This window comes from Pseudonaja textilis, chromosome 5 (assembly GCF_049901715.1).
Source record: "Pseudonaja textilis isolate UNSWEBS1 chromosome 5, rPseTex1.2, whole genome shotgun sequence".
NCBI classification, from domain to species: Eukaryota; Metazoa; Chordata; class Lepidosauria; order Squamata; family Elapidae; genus Pseudonaja; species Pseudonaja textilis.
In genome coordinates, this window is record NC_141994.1 from 55,504,859 (window position 1) to 55,522,853 (window position 17,995).

The following is a 17,995-nucleotide window of genomic DNA, read 5'->3' on the forward strand; positions in this document are numbered from 1 at the left end:
CTCTGAAGTTTGTGCTGAAAGCAAGTTTTGGAAAATACAGTAGACTTTAATATCCGGAGAATAAAGATTAATAATTTTGCCTGATATGAAGATTAACAATTTCAGAAAGAACCTGTTTTTCAGAAATTGTTTTCTCAGAAATTATTCAAAACAGAGCTATTTAGAAGAGCTATAGAACTGACAATGTCACCATCTATTTATTGGTTGTGACAGCATTTTTGTTTATATTTTTGTCATTTTTAAGCTATTGTGCTTATGCCAGTTTATTTTTCATTTATTTTGTTTTGTTTTGTTTTGTTTTGCACTGTGAATGTTTTGGTGTTTTATTTTTTAAGATTGTAACTGGCTAAGAGTCTCTTGTCTGCCTGGTAGAATTGGCAACTTTGAAAGAGAGAGAACTTTGATTGGGTGGTATTCCTGGTATTCAGCTATAGGTTGGCTTTGAATGATCAATGATTGATTAAATATGCCTTTTATTAGTTCCAGAATTACAAGCAAATGGATGGCACCATGATGAACATATTTTTGATCTGGTGATGGTGCCAGTGTGGGAAAAATGCAGGCTTATTTTTAAATGAGTTGGGAATAATTTGAAGGGGAATGGTATTGCAGAACAATTGTTTTAACTCTAGGGACTGTGAAGAAATGGGTTCAATTGGCATGCCCACCATAATTCTCATATAAAATATAATTATAATTTGACATTTGCACTGTGCAAAATTTGGCAATGCACTTTTCAATAAGATGTATGACAATTGTGTATATTAGAACATGTATCATCATAATGAAATATGCATTCTATTAAAATAGATTTCTAAATTATATATATTAGATAAAATACTATATACAAATATTACATTTTAAAAAGCATGACGCTATGTTGGTGAAGCTTCTATATATTATTCTATTGAAAATTAAACTCCCACAACTCTTAAACTTTAGTTTTATAGTAGAGAGTTGATTGCTAACCACATAATAATACTACATTTACATAGTATAGATTTGGCAATATATTAAAATCACATCTTTTTTCTTCCTTTAGTTTAGACATTGGAACATGGGAACTCCTAGCATTGATTAAAAGCATTGTAATGGAGATACAAAAGTGTATGCACTATTTTTTCTTGAGTTAAGGAAAGCAAAAAGGAATATCTTGGCACTGATGAATTATGCTTCATTTTCTACAGGATAATGGTTCCTCATAGGATAACATAAAAGTAGTCCTCAACATACGACCACAATTAATCCCAAAATTTATGTTGCTAAGTGAAACCTTTGTTAAGTGAGTTTTGCCCCATTTTCTGACTTTTCTTGCCACAATTGTTAAGTGAATCATTGCAGTTGCTAAATTAGTCACAGTTGTGAAGTGAAACTTGTTTCCCCATTGACTTTGCTTGTCAGAAGACTGCAACATCACCTTGGGACACTGCAACCGTCATAAATATGAGTCAGTTGCCAAGCATCTGAATTTTGAAGATGTAACCGTGGCAATTCTACAATGGTTGTAGATGTGAAAAGTGGTCATAAGTGATTTTTTTTCCAGTGACGCAACTTTGAATGGTCACTGAGTGAACTGTTGTAAGTTGAGGACTACCTGTATATTAAATGGTGTTTAAATTGCAGTGAGCAGAAACACTTTAAAGAAGGTCTCAAGTTAGGGATCACATCGACATATCTATAGGGTTCTCTTGGCAATGGTGGTTTGCTAGCACTGTCTATTGAGATGTCATTTTTTATTTTCAAATGTGAAGTATCCATGTATCCAGTGGTGGGATTCAAATAATTTAGCAACCGGTTCTCTGCCCTAATGATTTCTTCCAACAACCAGTTCATCAAACTGCTCAGGAAATTAACAACCAGTTCTCCTGAACTGGTGCAAACTGGCTGAATCCCACCACTGCATGTATCCTTGTACTAGATATGGAGTGCTCTAGAGTTCCTCCATCCGAGTTACAAATCAGACCCCACTTTCTGTTTCTGAGACCAAACCAATTTAGCTAGATGCTGCCCCCATTGTAACAATACCATAAGTATTTTAATTCCCCTAGAATAAGCATTTAAAGGCATACACAAACATATATAATTATGATCCCTGAACATTTTAATTTCTCCACATTTGGAAGCCAACTGATATGAGTTGAGCCCTGCATCGAAGAGGGATTACATCAAGATCATGTGAAGTGATAATATTGCTTTATACTGCACTAATGAGAAAAATATTTGAAATAATATGCCCAGTTCAGGTCACCATGATATAAAAATAATTCTGAGACTCTAGAAAGAGTACAGACAGGAGCAACAAAGATGATTGGGGGTGCATTTGCAATTTAATGCTTCTTCAAATGTTACACCCTAATTTTCAGTCCAAATAAATAAACTTGGATGGCCTACAGCAAAATGTATATTTTATGATAAAATGCATATAAAACGGGTATATTTTTCTACTTCTTTCAGAAACATACAGATTAAGGCAGAAATAGTACATATGAATGAACACATCTGAAACAGACATGGACTGAAAAGAATTAGCACTGCTGCCATTTAATTTACAAAACATTTACAACATTCTCTGCCCTCTGTCTTACAAAGCCAGGCATTTCAGTCTGACAGATCAGTCTTAAACATGTTAGTGAAAGAATGGAATCTTGCTGCTTTAAGCAAAATACTATGCAAATGCTACAGCATGGATGAGACCATAGCCCTGCTATATTATTGTTGTTGTCGCTGTTGTTTGACCAGATCCTAATCAGTGCAACTGTGTCAAGATGATTATTCCTTTGCATGGGTAGAAAACAGTGGTGGGATTAATTTTTTTTTACTATCGGTTCTGTGGGCGTGGCTTGGTGGGTGTGGCTTGGTAGGTGTGGCAATGGAAGGATACTGTAAAATCTTCATTCCCTCCCCACCCCACTAACCTGCTTTACAGCTCCATTCTCTGTGCAGGGAAACAAAAGAAGACCCAGCCAATTAGCTGGACTTGGGAGGCAGAGAATAGATGGGGGTGGAGCCAGTCAGAGGTGGTATTTGCTAGTTTTCCAAACTAGTCAAAATTTCCGCTACCGGTTCTCCAGAATTGGTCAGAACCTGCTGAATACCACCTCTGATAGAGACCAATAGTTTTCTCCCAACTGATGTAATGGCACTGAAGTGTTTGAAATTAACACTTAAGTTACTAACACTTATTTACTAACACTTGCTGAAGCACCAGTAACAGTAACTGAAAGTGGGGCGCCATTGTGGTTGAAAAATCCTGCTAAAACTATATTCCAGATGTATGCCATCAAAGTCAGAAGGAGTGTCAGTGGTGACTCAGTAAAGCATCCTGATGTGCAGGAAACCCATTATAATGATACCAGATATGTTTAAAAATATCTTGAAACCCACCAAATGCACTTAGATCAGGGTTGTCAAATGCAATTTTGTTGAGGGCCGCATCAGGGTTGTGTTTGACCTCGGGGGGGGGGCATGGCCAGGGTGGGAGTGGCCACTCGATGTTATTTGCATCGGGGGGGGGCTGTGGTGACCTGACCACTGTGCCAGCGAAAATGGGCTCTCAAGCTCCATTTTCAGCTGCCACGACCTCCTGCAACCCTCTGCCAGTAAAAGTGGATCAAGCTCTGTTTTCACTGGCAGAGGGTTGCAGGAGGCCCTGGCAGCCGAAAGGGGAGCTCAGGAGCCCATTTTTGCTGCCAGAAGCACCGCAGGCCAGTCTTTCGCTGTTTGCAGGGTTGCCCCACAGGTCAGATCTAAGTACCCCATGGGCCAGATCCGGCGCCCTGGCCTTGAGTTTGACACCCCTGACTTAGATCTTTGAAAAATGTATCTTTTGTAAAGCTTTTCATAGGCTGAAAAGCATCCAAAGTTCGGTTTAACTCAGAAATACTCATCAAAATGTACCATAACTATAACAAATTTATGGTCTTCCAAAATCTACAAGTAACTTGTTTCTACCCAAGCTTTACACAGAAATAGAATATGTATGCAGATGCAACTGCATCAGATTTATTGGTTGCACCTAAGTGTATCTGCATTGCATATGAAGATAATACCAAGAGCAGCTTAGACTATATTTGTAAAAAAAACCCCATCAAATAGTAAGCAAGAATCCGGGCAAGCTTCTTTGTGTCTTTGATCTCTGGTGAACTTTCCATATGGTGTTGGAACTCCAGACTGGAAGCAGCCATGCAAAGCTACTCTAAGTGTGATAGGAAATACAAGCTTGTACAGAAGGCTCTCCAAAGTCAACAGTTCAAAATTAGGACTGGTCAGTATGTCCTGATTTCCTGCTGTACTACCTTCAACAGGATCTGAAGCTTCAGTGTAAGAAAGCCTGCAGAAAGAAAAGGATGAAGAATATGAATATGGTGGCACTTTGAGTGGGTTGGCTAAAGCAGTCTACAAATTCATAGGATAAATATAAATAAAATTAAAAATATAAGAACAGACCCCCTATGCTGATTGAACAGTGGTAGCTGCTCTACTGGTTTTCTCCATCTTTGGGAGAAATATATTATCACATGCCCTTATTGATAAACAGCTGTGGTGTAAGGCAGAGGTCTCCAAACTTGGCAACTTTAAGACTTGTGGACTTCAACTTGAAGTTCAGAAGTCATAAAGTTGCCAAGTTTGGGGACCCCTGGTGTAAGGTTAGATTCCAAGCTGTAACATTTCTCTCATTAAGGCTCATATGTATGTTTAAGTCTGAATTCAAGTTTATGAAAAAATATTTTTTATCTGGAACCTGAATTCTTTCAAAAGAATTTTGGAGTAGGCAACTATAAGTTTAATTAAATAAATAAAAGTGAAGCTGTGGGCAGAATGTTTGGAGGCAATTCCATTTGAATAATAAGAAGCCTAATAACATAATTTAGGAACCAGATCAGTCCAAGAACTATTTGTAATTTTATCATTTGTGTTTGTCTGGATATTCTTTGTGTCCCAACCTTGACAACTACAGATCTCAGATTTCAAGTTCCAAAATACTCAGAAATATAATAGCCATGTTGGCTGGGTATCACAGCTTTAATTGCCACAATGGAAGGTAGTTCTTGGACTGGGCTGATCTTTAAATAATATAATTAATATAATTGTTTTATGACTACAGTACAATTATGATATAAAAATGTGTATTATTGTTTACACTGATTAGCCTAAAAAATTCTATCCAAAGTTAATCATGTAAGATGGACTATTTCATGCTTGCTTATTGGCTGATAATGATCCTTATATAATGATCCTTATATTGTATATCATAGGGATCAAGTATTGGCCACTACAGGTGAGGCAAATGCATGCAAAAACCTCCTAGTAGAAGATGACAGACATGCCTCTTTCTCTAGCATCCTGACCCATTTGGCCAAGCTTCCTAGAGATATCAGAAGTTGAAGCTAAGCAACACGGGAAATGATGCTCCTGCCTTAGCTTACAGTATCATAGGCTATGATTTTAAGGATGTAATAATCCAAAATGATCCACTCACAGAAAGTCTTACGGCAACAATTTGGCATTGATTGTTTGATGAGCAAATAGTAAACTGGAAGACCACTTAAAACGATGCCACATCCAATGCTGATATTAACCGGGTCTGAATAAAAGGACATTCCCACTGTGAAAAGGCAGATGACAGTAAAGGAAACGGGAATGAAAAGAGGAACCTGGAGGGAGAGGGAGGGAGAGAGAAAGGTATGTTGTTAGGTAAAATGTTTCATAGGAGATCTTTGTCGTATTGTAATTAAAGTCTCCACCATAGATGGAACCTGTAATGATCTGTGGGAATGTCCTTGAGAAACAGCAGCAGCAACAGACTAGGCCAAGGGTGTAAAATTCGTGGTGTCACATTGCTGTCATGTGACATTTCGTGATGTTTTTTTCCCTTTGTGGAGCTGGAGTGGGCGTGGCCTGCGTGTGACGCATCCAGCCCATGGACTGCCAGTTTGACACCCCTGCACTAGGCAGTGGTCAAATAAAAGGCAACTGAGCCTCCCTAGTTAGTGAGAGGGAGATATATGTATTTTCAGTCTTGTGAGATTCTGTTACTGTAGCCTTGCAATAAAGGTCCTGTTATTATCGTATTTTTGTCTGGAGCAGGGATGTCAAACTCGATTTCATTGAGGGCCACATCAGGGTGGTTTTTAACCTCAGGGAGGCAGGGAGCCTGGCCAGAGAGTATGGCCAGTTTGATGTCACTTGTGTCAGAGGCACCTGTGATGGCCTGAGTGCTCAAGACGGCCCTCCAAAGCTCTGTTTTCACTTGCAGATGGTTGCAGGAGGCTGTCCCAGCCGAAAATGGAGATTGGGAGCCCATCTTCACTGGCAGAGGCACCGCAGACCGGTCCTTCATTGTTTCCAGGGCCACCCCTTGAGCCAGATCTAAGCACCTCATGGGCCAGATCCGACCCACGGGTCTTGAGTTTGACATCCCTGGTCAGATTTAACAGATAATCAGAGTTGGAAGGGACCTTGTAGGTCATCTAGTCCAACCCCCTGCCCAAGCGGGAGACCCTACACCATTTCTGACAAATGGCAGTCCAATCTCTTCTTGAAAGTCTCAAGTGATGGCGCTTCCACAACTTCCGAGGGCAAGCTGAAGTAGCCTGCAGTACTGCACTCTAACCACTGTGCCGTTGTGGCTAATAATAACAATGCCACTTTACTGAGTATATTTGAGAGGAATTAGACTAAAGAACTCCTCATTCACCTCCCCAGACCTAATGAAAAAAGGGAGAGCATTATGTTCCTAAGAAACTTCAAACTATCAAACCTTACCTTGAATGGGCTTAATATATCAGGATGGCGACACCGATGAACTATAAGCCCAAGGGTGGCTAATCCTATGAAGAGCCACCGGGAAAAGCTGAAGAAGTTCAACAAATGGTAAAGGTCTCCTACACAAATCATGGCTGTGACTAAAGGGAACTTGATGAAACAAAATAAAAAGATAGTAAATTAAACCACCAGAGTTTTCATAGGAAGAAGGCAGATATCCAAAGCTAACTTTGGCTCATTTGCTTTGGACAAAGCATGACAAGTATGTCATTATTTTTCAAAATTGTTTAAAGGGTTTGCACTTGTATTTCCAACAGTTTCAAGAATCCAAGATTGTTAATGCTTTGTGAAAGGAGTTTAAATTTCAGACATATGTTTGAAATGACAATAACTCACAGGTCAAATCCAAACCATAAAGAAATTTCAAAGCACAATATTTTAAACTAAAAAAGAAAAAATCCACTGAAATATTTTATAAATCGTCAACAGAAATCTATTGCCAATGTGGGCTGCCAAACAGTTAATGAGTTTTAGCTGATTTGAATGTTAACATATGATCAATACACCAGCATATTAATTGGTTCCATCAGTCTTAGAAGGTAAAATCTTGCAAATGGATTGCTTCATTTAAGAATAACACCTGGCATTTCATGAAAAAAAGCATTGTAGAAAATTTACCCAGAGAAGGACACATAGATAAATCTTGCAAAATCAGATGCCGTCTTGATGTGTTGAATTACAAGTCATAAAATCCACTATTAGCAATGGCCCTTCACTGCTATTAACTCCCTTTCATACTCAACAAATTGGTGAATGAGAGTTGTAGTCCAACACATCTAAGCACGATCAGATACAAGTAGAAAACTAGCATGATTTTAAAGGCAAAACAACACACTTTCACAATTATTGGTATTACTGTGGTCAGGTTATCAATAATACAGACTGTTTGCATTATTGTCAGCTAAAGGTGATTTTCACAGGCTTGCCACATCAGAGCCACTGAAGTAAGAAATGAATCTGACACTATAGACAAAGCAACATACCATTAGCAAGACAGCTGGCAGTGGGGTATGGCGTTGGATGTGGATCATAGAGAAGAGGGTGGGCCATTGCCCCTCCCTGGAAGCCACAAACAATGTCCTAGAAGTAGAAAAATGGCTGTAAAAGAGTTCAAGAATGTAGGAAACTTCACAAGCAGAAGCCTGGTAGATTTGAAACACATTTCATAGAGGTAATTTTATGACATTCTTCAATAGCCCTGAATGAAATCAGGCAATAATATTTTTAAAATCTAAATGCATAAAGAGTCAGCAGAGTGCCTCAAACTTCTCATTTCTCTTGTTTCAAAATAATAAAGTAGAGTAGAAAATAGAAAATAGAAAATAGAATAGAATAGAATAGAATAGAATAGAATAGAATAGAATAGAATAGAATAGAATAGAATTTTTGATTGGCAAAGTGTGATTGGACACACAACGAATTTGTTTTCAGTACATAAGCTCTCATTGCACATAAAAGCTATAAGTGATAAATCTTCATCAGTCATCATAAAAATATATAATAAATCATAAGGTACAACAGTCATAGTCATAGGATACTAAAATAAAATATGCTTTATTTTATTGGTATTGATTTAATTAACTATTTATAGAGTGACCTCTTTTATCTAAATGGTTCCTATTTTCCAAGACATTTGGTAATTTCAGAGGAGATCAAAAAGGCCATCATTCAAGGTGTTACATGCACAATCAAAACAGCAAGAAAAATCTTCCCTTTCTTCTGAAAAGTTGGTTGATTTAGGCTTATCAGCTGTATCAGCCCAACCACTGCTGTTTGCAAATCTAAGTTTATATTTGTATGAACTTGATCAACAGTGATTTATTTAACAGTCCGTGTTAAGCAAGCCAAGGCTCAGCATAATGTCCAACACCTGAAAAAGGAGTGTCTATAAGAAAAAACACAATTTTCTCCTCCTTTGTTTCAAATCATTAGAATGAATCATCTGAAGAAGACAATGGCTTCATTCCTCCTTCTCTCGTCTTTCCCCCCTGAAATTCCCACTTCTCTTTTTTCTCCACAACTGACTTCCACATGCATTCACTTTTGTGTATTGAAAATGAGAACCTGGAAATTTGGGAGAGGAAACAGCTAACACCAGCTAACAGCTAACACAGCTAACACCAAAGGCCCAAGAAGGAAATGTAGGGATACAAAATTCATTACAGTCCATCATTTCTGTGTTCTAGATAATTTCCATCCAATGTGCCTCAAAAACAAACAAGAGTCCTTGTTGTATTCTGTTACTCAGTTTCACATGCTTAGAGTCTGAAGTGAATTTGGCATCAATCCTTGATTTGGGAGAAATTGTATTAGTATCAAGTGTGCTGTCCTGATTACCAGTCCCTATCCTTCCTCTATGACAGTGGTGTCAAACTCAAGGCCCGGAGGTCAGATCTGGGCTGTAGGATGCCTAGATTAGGCCCACAGGGTCACCCTGGAAACAGCAAAGGATCGGCCCACAGTACTCTTCCAACAAAAATGGGCTTCTGAGCTCCATTTTTTAGCTATGATGGCCTCCTACAACCCTCTTTCAGTAAATACAGAGCTCAGGAGGGTCACACATGGCTTTCCCCAGCTCCTTTTTTTGCTGGCAGAGGGTTGCAGGAGCTTGGGAGCCCGTTTTCACTGGCAGAGCGCTTGGGCCACCACAGGTGCCCCAACACAAGTGACATCAAGCTGGCCATGCCCACCCCAGCCATGCCCACCCAGGCCCCCAGAGGTTAAACCCAATCCTGATGCGGCCCTCAATGAAATTGAGTTTGACACCCTTGCTCTATGACTTTTGGGTCCTAATCAGTGTCTGTCACAAGCCATAATAATATCACTGTGACATGTGTCATGGTATCATGATATATATAAATGTAAACATTAGAAATTAGCCAGCTACCAACCTTGAAAATGTAAAAATTCCCCCATTCATGGTTCCAAAACAAGACAGGGAAACCAAGACTGGAATCACAGAGATAAGGCTCTGGAAAGCTTTCCGTGCAAAACTCTGATGGGGGAAGAAAGGCATGGTTGTAATTCACATATGTGAAACACTGCATGAATCAACTCAGCTGCGAACAAAAACCACCAGGAGGCCTTTAGAGAGCTGTTAGGGCTCAACAGTATTTCATTTCTAGTTTTACACCTGCTTGTTCCTTATGTCTCTAATATTATTACTGCTTGCTTCATCAGTCTAAGAAAGCTTTGGAAATACTCTAATTACCAATCTTGAAATATTATGTGTTTGTACGTATGTGTGCATGCATTGATCTCTCTCTCTCTCTCTCTCTCTCTCTCCCTCCCTCCCTCTCTTTTATCTATCTCTCAGTAGTTGTTCAAATCTGGCAACATTAAGATTGTGGACTTCCGCTTACAGAATTCCTTAGCCTGCATGCCAAATCCCATTTCAGAACTTTCAGTTCTTCAAAAATAATAATATATAACAGAAAATTAAAAACAGAACTTGAGATATATATATATTTTTAGAAGAGATAACAGTGCTGTCTCTACCTGAGCCCCTACCCCTGTGTGAATATTCATACTATTTGCTGTTCCAAGGCTTTACAAAGACAAAACAAACTCTTGGGAAGCTTATTCAGTGAAACTGTGCTTAATTGCCACTTAATTGCCAAACCTCTCTTCCATCAATTGCAAATTGAACCCTCTGGAATGTCTGTTTTGAAAGGGGTGCAGTGAGCGGTGCGTGTGTGTTTGCATGTGTTAGTTTAATCCGATTGTAAAAACAGCCTTGACTTTCAACTTACCACAGCCACTGCCTGGGAGACAAGGACATCTGCTGCTGTCAGTACTGTGTAATAGGAAACGTTGGTGAGCATATACCCCACAATCACTGTGATCACCGACACAATCACAGCCAATGGGATATTTCTACAAAAAAGGAAAAGGAAATAGAAACATCTATGAGTACCTCTGTAGCCACCATCCCAATTAAGATTTAATTCAGCTGTCCTGGACCTTATACCCTCCAGAGAGGTTGGAAGTGCAGTTTTCGAACAGTGAGAAAGCATCACCAAAGTTGTTCAGCCCTCTTATGCCAGCCATTGGTCCCTTAGCTTCCATGAGAGGGCAGTTAGCAGATGGAAACCATAGAGTGGGAATCCCAAAGGTGCTTTTTCAAGAGGCAACTGGACTTTCTGGTTTTTCTTTGAAGATGTTTCTTCAGCTCTGAGTGGAAATTAAAGCCAAGTAAACTATCTTCTCCTCCTGGGAGCAAAGAATGAAGTATAACAGAACTTCACAAGTTAACTTAGCTCAAGAGGCATTTAAACAATGAAAGCTCCAGGCAACAGTCCCAAAGGGAGGTAGAGTCAGGATAGCAAGTAGAAGATCAATTGATTGGAATGAAGAAGTAGGTAACATTTATATCCAATACAGGCCAGGATGATTTTTTTCTTGTCACTGTTATTTTTTAAATGTATCGCCTATATATATTCTGGGCTTCTTGGCCATATGACTGATAAAAGAGGCCAAATTGTCCTCTATTTGGCATCCTAAGATAATTTTCAATAATCTTGCTATGCAAAATAATTTTAGCTAAGTTTAAATAGCAGGTGAACACGAATAGGATAGCTTTTAAAATAATCAGTCAATCATAATAGAGCCGGAAGGGATATTGGAGGACTTCTAGTCCAATCCCATACTCAAGGATGAGACCCTATACCAGGGTGTCAAACTTCTGGCTCGCGGCCATGTCCATCATGCACAGGCCACGCCCATCCCAGCTCCATGAAGGGCGGAAACATCACATGACAGCAATGTGATGCCATGAGTTTGACACATGTGCCCTATACCATGGGTCTCCAACCTTGGCAACTTTAAGACCTGTGGACCACAATTCTCAGAATTCCTCAGCCAGCTTTGCTGGCTGAAGAATTCTGGGAGTTGAAGTCCACAAGTCTTAAAGTTGCCAAGGTTGGAGACCCCTGCCCTATACCATTTCAGAAATGAAATGAAACTATTATTATTATTATTTATTGTTGTTGTTATTATTGTCTCTTTTATTCATTAAACATGAAACTCAGTCAACTGAACATTTAAAAATGTATTACAAATATCAGTGACTGGCCCTGATGATTGATACAGGTTGCTGTCAGCATCCTAGGCATCAAGAAAGTATCTTCTTAAAATGTATGATGTTCCAAATAGCGCAGTCTTTTGCAGCTCCGCTGATGTTATTGTAGGAAGCTACAACTTCTTGATGTATTTTATAAAATTCTTGGACATGCTACCAAGTACCCCTATGACAATGGGTATCATTGTTACATGTTTCATCCATAATGTAGTTTTGATGGCCTGGTCACAATATTTTGTGATTTTTTTTTTCAGTTCTTTTTCTTTGATTCTGGCAATTATTGTTAGTTGTTGTTGTTGCTGCTGCTGCTGTTGTTAATCTTTGGTGAGATTCACAGCCTTTTGGGGCTGGTTGGTAGAGTCTTAACCAAGGACCTAGGAACTGTTAAGTTAGCCTCAGAGGATAAGGTGTTCCAAATAGGGTGGGTTTTTTTTTTGTAGAATCAGGGTATTCAAGTCTGATAAATTCAGAATTTCCAAATAGCGAGGCAGCCCTTTAGGTATTGCTCCAAGGGCTCCAATTACAATTGGGATAACACATGATTTTTTTTTCCAAAGTCACTCAACTTCGAATTGTAAGTCCCGGTACTTTGTGGTTTTTTTCTTGCTGCTTGTCTTCAGTTCGTACATCACCAGGTATTGCAATTATTATTATTATTATTGTTATTATTATTGTTGTTGTTGTTGTTGTTGTTGTTGCTATTACATCAATAGTTATTAATGAAAATTCATTAAATGTTCCTTTTTTGAGAGTAAATCACTGCTGTCATTCACTGCTATTAACTGCCTTTCAAGAATACACAATTTTATAATTCAGAAACATTTTTTGGAACAATTTCTCATCTCCCTTCATGTCCATGCATGGCTGAAGAGGCTGCGGAAATCAAAGTGTTTTAAATATAACATAAAGCCTCTAGAGGGAGCCAAAGTTAATACCTGGATGAGATTTAAATTACAGAGTTCAGGTATATGAACTTGTCCAGAAAACAAGCGTGATTCGAAGGAGGCTGAAACTTTTTACCAGTTTTGAGAGTGAAGATCTATATTTCACATTGTTCTCTCACTGGTTTGTCTATTCTCCTCTTCACAGAAATACTACAGTTGTAGTACAGCAAAGTTTTATAGAGCTTTGCTTGAGGAAAAGTTGGCAAAGCTGCTTCATTCAGTTCCACCCCAGCACTTCCAATAGCCAGAAGAAGTGCTCTAACATTTTGCACATCAATTAGAACAGAGCTGGAAGGAACCTTGGAGGTCTTCTAGTCCAACCCCTGCTCAAGCAGGAGACCCTATACCATTTCAGACAGGTGGCTATCCATAAATACTCTAGAATCTTATAGTGGACTCAGAAGGACACATGAAGAACTTCTTCATCCCACTGAGATATCCTTAAAGCCACTTTCTTAAAGTCTTAGCATTCATCTTCTTAATAAAAATATGCCGGTGGTCCTTGTCTTTATAAAGCTAAAGGAAAAATGGGCATTTTGTTCTTTATCTACATAATAGGGAACTAATCTGGCTTGTCAGTTTTCTAGACAGTAAAGGCAAAAGCCTTAGCTATGATATTTGACTGCAAAATTAAAATATTATGTTTTAGTTTAGGCAGTGTTCCATCATTTCTGTCTTCCCGTCATTTTCTTCTGAAAATACTATACCACAAAAATGTATCTTGTTAGGCCTGTTACTCTAGCCCAGTCTTCTCCACCAACCTGGTCACTTCCAGATGCAACTCCAGCATTTTCTACAAACGGAGGAGTTCAGTCATCTGGAGAGGGCCAGGTTGGGAAAGACTAGTCTAAGTCAGAATGAAGTTTCATCTTTCCAACTCACCGTTCTGGCTTCACCAGTTCTTCTCGTACAAAACTAGTTTGAAACCTGCATGAAGGGCGGAGCAAGAGACAGAAAGGACTGTTTCAGTAATGGTGAGAAATCACAAGAGGATTTCAGAAATATACACTAGGAATGCATACCATCCAGAGTAGGCGAACATCCCTGCATAAAAGGCTAACGGTAGTTTGTCCAAAACGAGTGTTTGGGTATTGAAGGCATCCTGGAAATTTCCTGTACAGCCTAAAGAAAAGAATAAAATTATAAAGAAGGGCATAGCAGAAATAGACATTCTGATGATGGATAGATTAGTACCAAAGTCAAGTTTTATTTTATATGTATTCAAGTAACTTGGTGGTATAAGATATGATTTGCATAAGAGAAGTGAGCCCAGATTCAAAACAGCTATCTTGTCTAAAAAGGATTGTGTTGCAGGAGATAAGAAGACGCTCTCTCTGCTTGAGATCTCACAAGCCATTGCCAAACATAGACAATGAATGAATAATAACTCGATCGGATTACCATATTACAATAAGCCATGTTTTAACCATCATTTGTTGAGTAATTCATAAACTATAATGATTGGCTTTCTTATGGAGAACTTTCTCATCCTTTCCTTAATTTCTGTCTAATTTTATAGGTTGCGTTCAAAGCATTCAATCCTCTGAAGTATTCCTTGTGTTTTTATCATTGTGTTAATTAATAGACAACAAGAACAACAATGTGGAATACCTTGAGTTAAAAGCATCATGCCTGGGACGATAATGAGAGAGAGTGCTACCAACTTGATGACAGATAAGATGGTCTGGAGCCGGGCACTCCAGCTGACACTCCAAGAATTTAAGATGAGGACAATGTCTAGAGTGGCAAGAAAGGGAAAGTATTTGATCTGCATGAGTTAAATACACAAAATCAACATGACTCACCCTGCTAGGGAAATAAAATGGCTAAGATTTCCATTGGGACTTACAGTAACCCAGGAGAGCAACAAGCTTCACAGCCAGGAGTGGAGCCGGACAAGGTGCAAAAAATGGTTCCAATATGTAGCGTCCAAATGCTAAGGCGACAACAGCACTGTTGGCTGGTCTAGAGAAAAATTATAGTCTTTGAGGAGACTTGAAGATGTTACAATGCACAATGCAACATCCTAGTGCAACATGCAACTGATGGCGATGATAATAAAGAGGAGAAGGTGGAAGAAACAGCAGCAGCAACTGGGAATGAATCTGCAAAATTCAGCTTCTCTCAATTATTTACTCTCAATCATTTTTTTGAAGCAATCAGATATAATTGTATACCATCTATCAAGTAATTTCAAAACCAAACTTCCTCTCATAAATAGCCATCAAACATTTATTTTTGTATTGATTGGCTGTCCAGAAATCATATCTGAGTTAATCATTTTTAATATTAACAATTGTTAGGGCATAGTACAAATTTTATTCACCTAGTATTAGGGATGTTGATGGAGGGAGAGGGTAGGTAAAAAAAAAAAAAAAGACAAGATGGTGCAAGGAACTGCACATTTGAAGCCCCAAGTTTTTCTTCACATGGTCATGCCTACTGCTTCACTTTTGTGGCTATCCTGCCCAGTATTTTCCCAATTGGGTCAGCTGATTATTTGCTTTTGTATTTTCTTTGTATGTTATAACATAAACTGATTTAAAAACTGTTTTTTAAAAAAGGACAGCTGATTCAGGATAAAATAAAGGCAAGACATTCTATCCTTTTGCTAATTATGAAAGGTTGTTCTTGCCTCATAAATAGAACAAGTATGACAATTTGCCTAGGTCTTCTTTTATTTCCGTATCCAAGGCTGCAGATTATTCCATTCATGTTTGTGTATTAATTATACTCAATAATCAACAGTTCAGAACATTTCTTGCTCACTATCATGTTTATTGAATATTGTAATGCAGGGGGTCCTCACCCCCAGTCCATGGCCCAGTACCAGGCTGCAGCCTGTTGGGAACCAAGCCATGCAAGCAGTGGCCAAGCACATGAATGTGCAAAGCTACATTTATGCAAGCAGTGCATGCGCATGCAAAACCATCCCCTCTGCCCTCCTCCCACCACCACTGCTGGTCCACTGCAGAGCCAGAAAGGTTGGGGACTGTTGTTATGATGGAAAAGTTTACCTTATAGCAAAGTATTCAGCCCACAGAAACAGGAATCCAGGCAGAGGACCTAGAGTTTCCAAGATATAAATGTAATGGCCTCCGGACTTGGTAATTCGCGTGCCCAGTTCTGCGTAACTCAAAGCACCTGGAATGATTTAATTACAGTTTTAACAAATCCTGATGAAGACTTTATATTGGAAAGGTTTGGACATTCTAAAGTGCTGTCCCAGGAAAAGAGAAAGGGCTTTTAGGGCTTTTCTAGCCTAAATTATAGGCTAGTATTGTATATTATGTCCTCTGGCCTAAACACCTATGAAGGGGTAGACACTGTGTTGGGATTCAAATAATTTAACAAATAGTTCTCTGCCCTAATGATTTCTTCCAACAACCAGTACACCAAACTGCTCAGAAAGTTAACAACCAGTTCTCCCAAAGTGGTGCAAACTGGCTGAATCCCACCACTGGACAGACAGAATACATTCAAAACAAACATTTCATGGTTAAATACATTCTGTGATCCTATCAGGTATAGTCTATCGCAGCTCTGGGGAAATTACTGAAGAAGGATCACCATTCCCAGTTTGTAGTAGCTATGCTTTCCTTCCCCTGCAGGGATGGGTACATCCCATAGTGAATTAGGTGGGAATGGGAGCTAAAATGAATGAAGTGATGGTACCCATTCCATAGAACCATGTCACATGCAGGGTGGGGCCAAAATTTTCTATTTGCAGTGGGAAGGAAGAGCTATCTGGAATCCTTGTTGCTCTCTGAGCTTGCTTGCTTGCTTGCAGACATTACATTGTCATGAAATTTATCACAATTGAATGATTATGTGCCATCAAGTCACTTTCAATTCCCAGTGACCTCATGGCTTTTCTCCATGAAGCTTTGGAAGAGCCACATATATAAGTTCCCAGTAGCTTCAAATTTTAGAGTATCAAGGGATGAAAAAATTCTCCCACAAATGAAGGCAAATATACATGTCCCAGAATAATGTTGCAGGATCCAATCTGGGTTTGTCATCGGGACGAAAGGTTTAGGCTTCCAAGCTTTCAGATTTGTGGGATCCTCAGGGGACTTCTCTCTACCGGAACGTGTCATGTGTGCATTCTGGTAGAGAGACATTCCCTGAGGATGGGCTCCAGCACGAGTCTGAAAGCTTGGAAGACTAAACCTCTGGTCCCAGCGACTGACCTAGATTGGATCCTGCAAAAAGTTCTCTGTTTGATAATGTCAATCAAGACCAAACAGCATTGGGCAAAACAATGAGCTGGAGGTTTTAGAAATCAACTTAGTTTTGTGTGAGTAAAATTGATTCTTATACTGGAGCCTACTCATTCCCAGCTTAGCTTCTAGCTCTGTGTTCATGCCATGGAAACTCATCAGCAATAAAACACAGATATGACATTTAGAGAAGCTGGCTAAATGCTAGAACCCCACTGAATTGGAGTACATCATGTTTGTTTTCAAAATGGTGCCAGGCTTTCTGTAGGAAGAATCCTCCTCTCTCACCACCCCACATACACATTTTTCATCAAAATAATGTTGGATATATTAGAGCCTGGGGGGGAAAGAGATGTGACTTGTTCTTTTCCCCTACTTCTGTTTTTTAAAAAAAAAAATTCTGCAAATCTTGGGATTTCCTTGAACGTACTGATTTCTCCTGCTTGTTTTCAATAGTAAAACTTTGGCATCTAGCCATCTTCATTCAATACTCGATGGAGTGCTAAGAGAAAATCTTGCTTTTGATATTCGAGACCAGTTACGTTACAACTACATTACAGACCAGTGGGATGAATCTCATGATTGGAATATAGCAATTATGCAGCTTGATCAAAAGGGAGAGAAACAATTGAAAGGGAGATTATTTCCTGCTCAGAAATCCAGGGGAGCCAGGAATGCAACAAAGAGCATTAGTTAAAATAATAAGTAAAGTTAATACAATACAAAAAATACATTGTAAGTAAAATTTTAAAAACGGAAATAAAATAGTAAGTAAAAAAGTAATACAAATATTTTTATTTGTGAGTATCTCTATTGTCCAACCAACCAAGGAGAAGATGCAGTTATGCTTTGTGGGAGTATACTGTAGATCTTTCTGAGAGGCATGAATGAGAGTCATTGGTTGCAGAGGTGGTATTCAACAG

At 38.9% G+C, this 17,995-nt stretch overlaps 1 protein-coding gene across 4 annotated transcripts in view; it reads right to left on the bottom strand.

Moving 5' to 3' along the window:
• Positions 1-2,308: 2,308 nt before the first annotated feature.
• The window catches only part of LOC113453242 (cystine/glutamate transporter-like), a 29,812-nt gene continuing 14,125 nt past the window's right edge, over positions 2,309-17,995 (bottom strand). For all 4 annotated transcript variants that reach the window (XM_026724785.2, XM_087934915.1, XM_026724847.2 and 1 more), the window contains exons 3-13: positions 15,867-15,993; positions 14,699-14,814; positions 14,461-14,586; positions 13,872-13,971; positions 13,732-13,776; positions 10,578-10,701; positions 9,717-9,820; positions 7,809-7,905; positions 6,766-6,915; positions 5,480-5,654; positions 2,309-4,330 (exon numbers count right to left, since the gene is read on the bottom strand). In XM_026724785.2, coding sequence (XP_026580570.2) covers positions 4,266-4,330; positions 5,480-5,654; positions 6,766-6,915; positions 7,809-7,905; positions 9,717-9,820; positions 10,578-10,701; positions 13,732-13,776; positions 13,872-13,971; positions 14,461-14,586; positions 14,699-14,814; positions 15,867-15,993 — 1,229 coding nt within the window. In that variant the 3' untranslated portion in view covers positions 2,309-4,265. The remainder of the gene's footprint in view (positions 4,331-5,479; positions 5,655-6,765; positions 6,916-7,808; positions 7,906-9,716; positions 9,821-10,577; positions 10,702-13,731; positions 13,777-13,871; positions 13,972-14,460; positions 14,587-14,698; positions 14,815-15,866; positions 15,994-17,995) is intronic.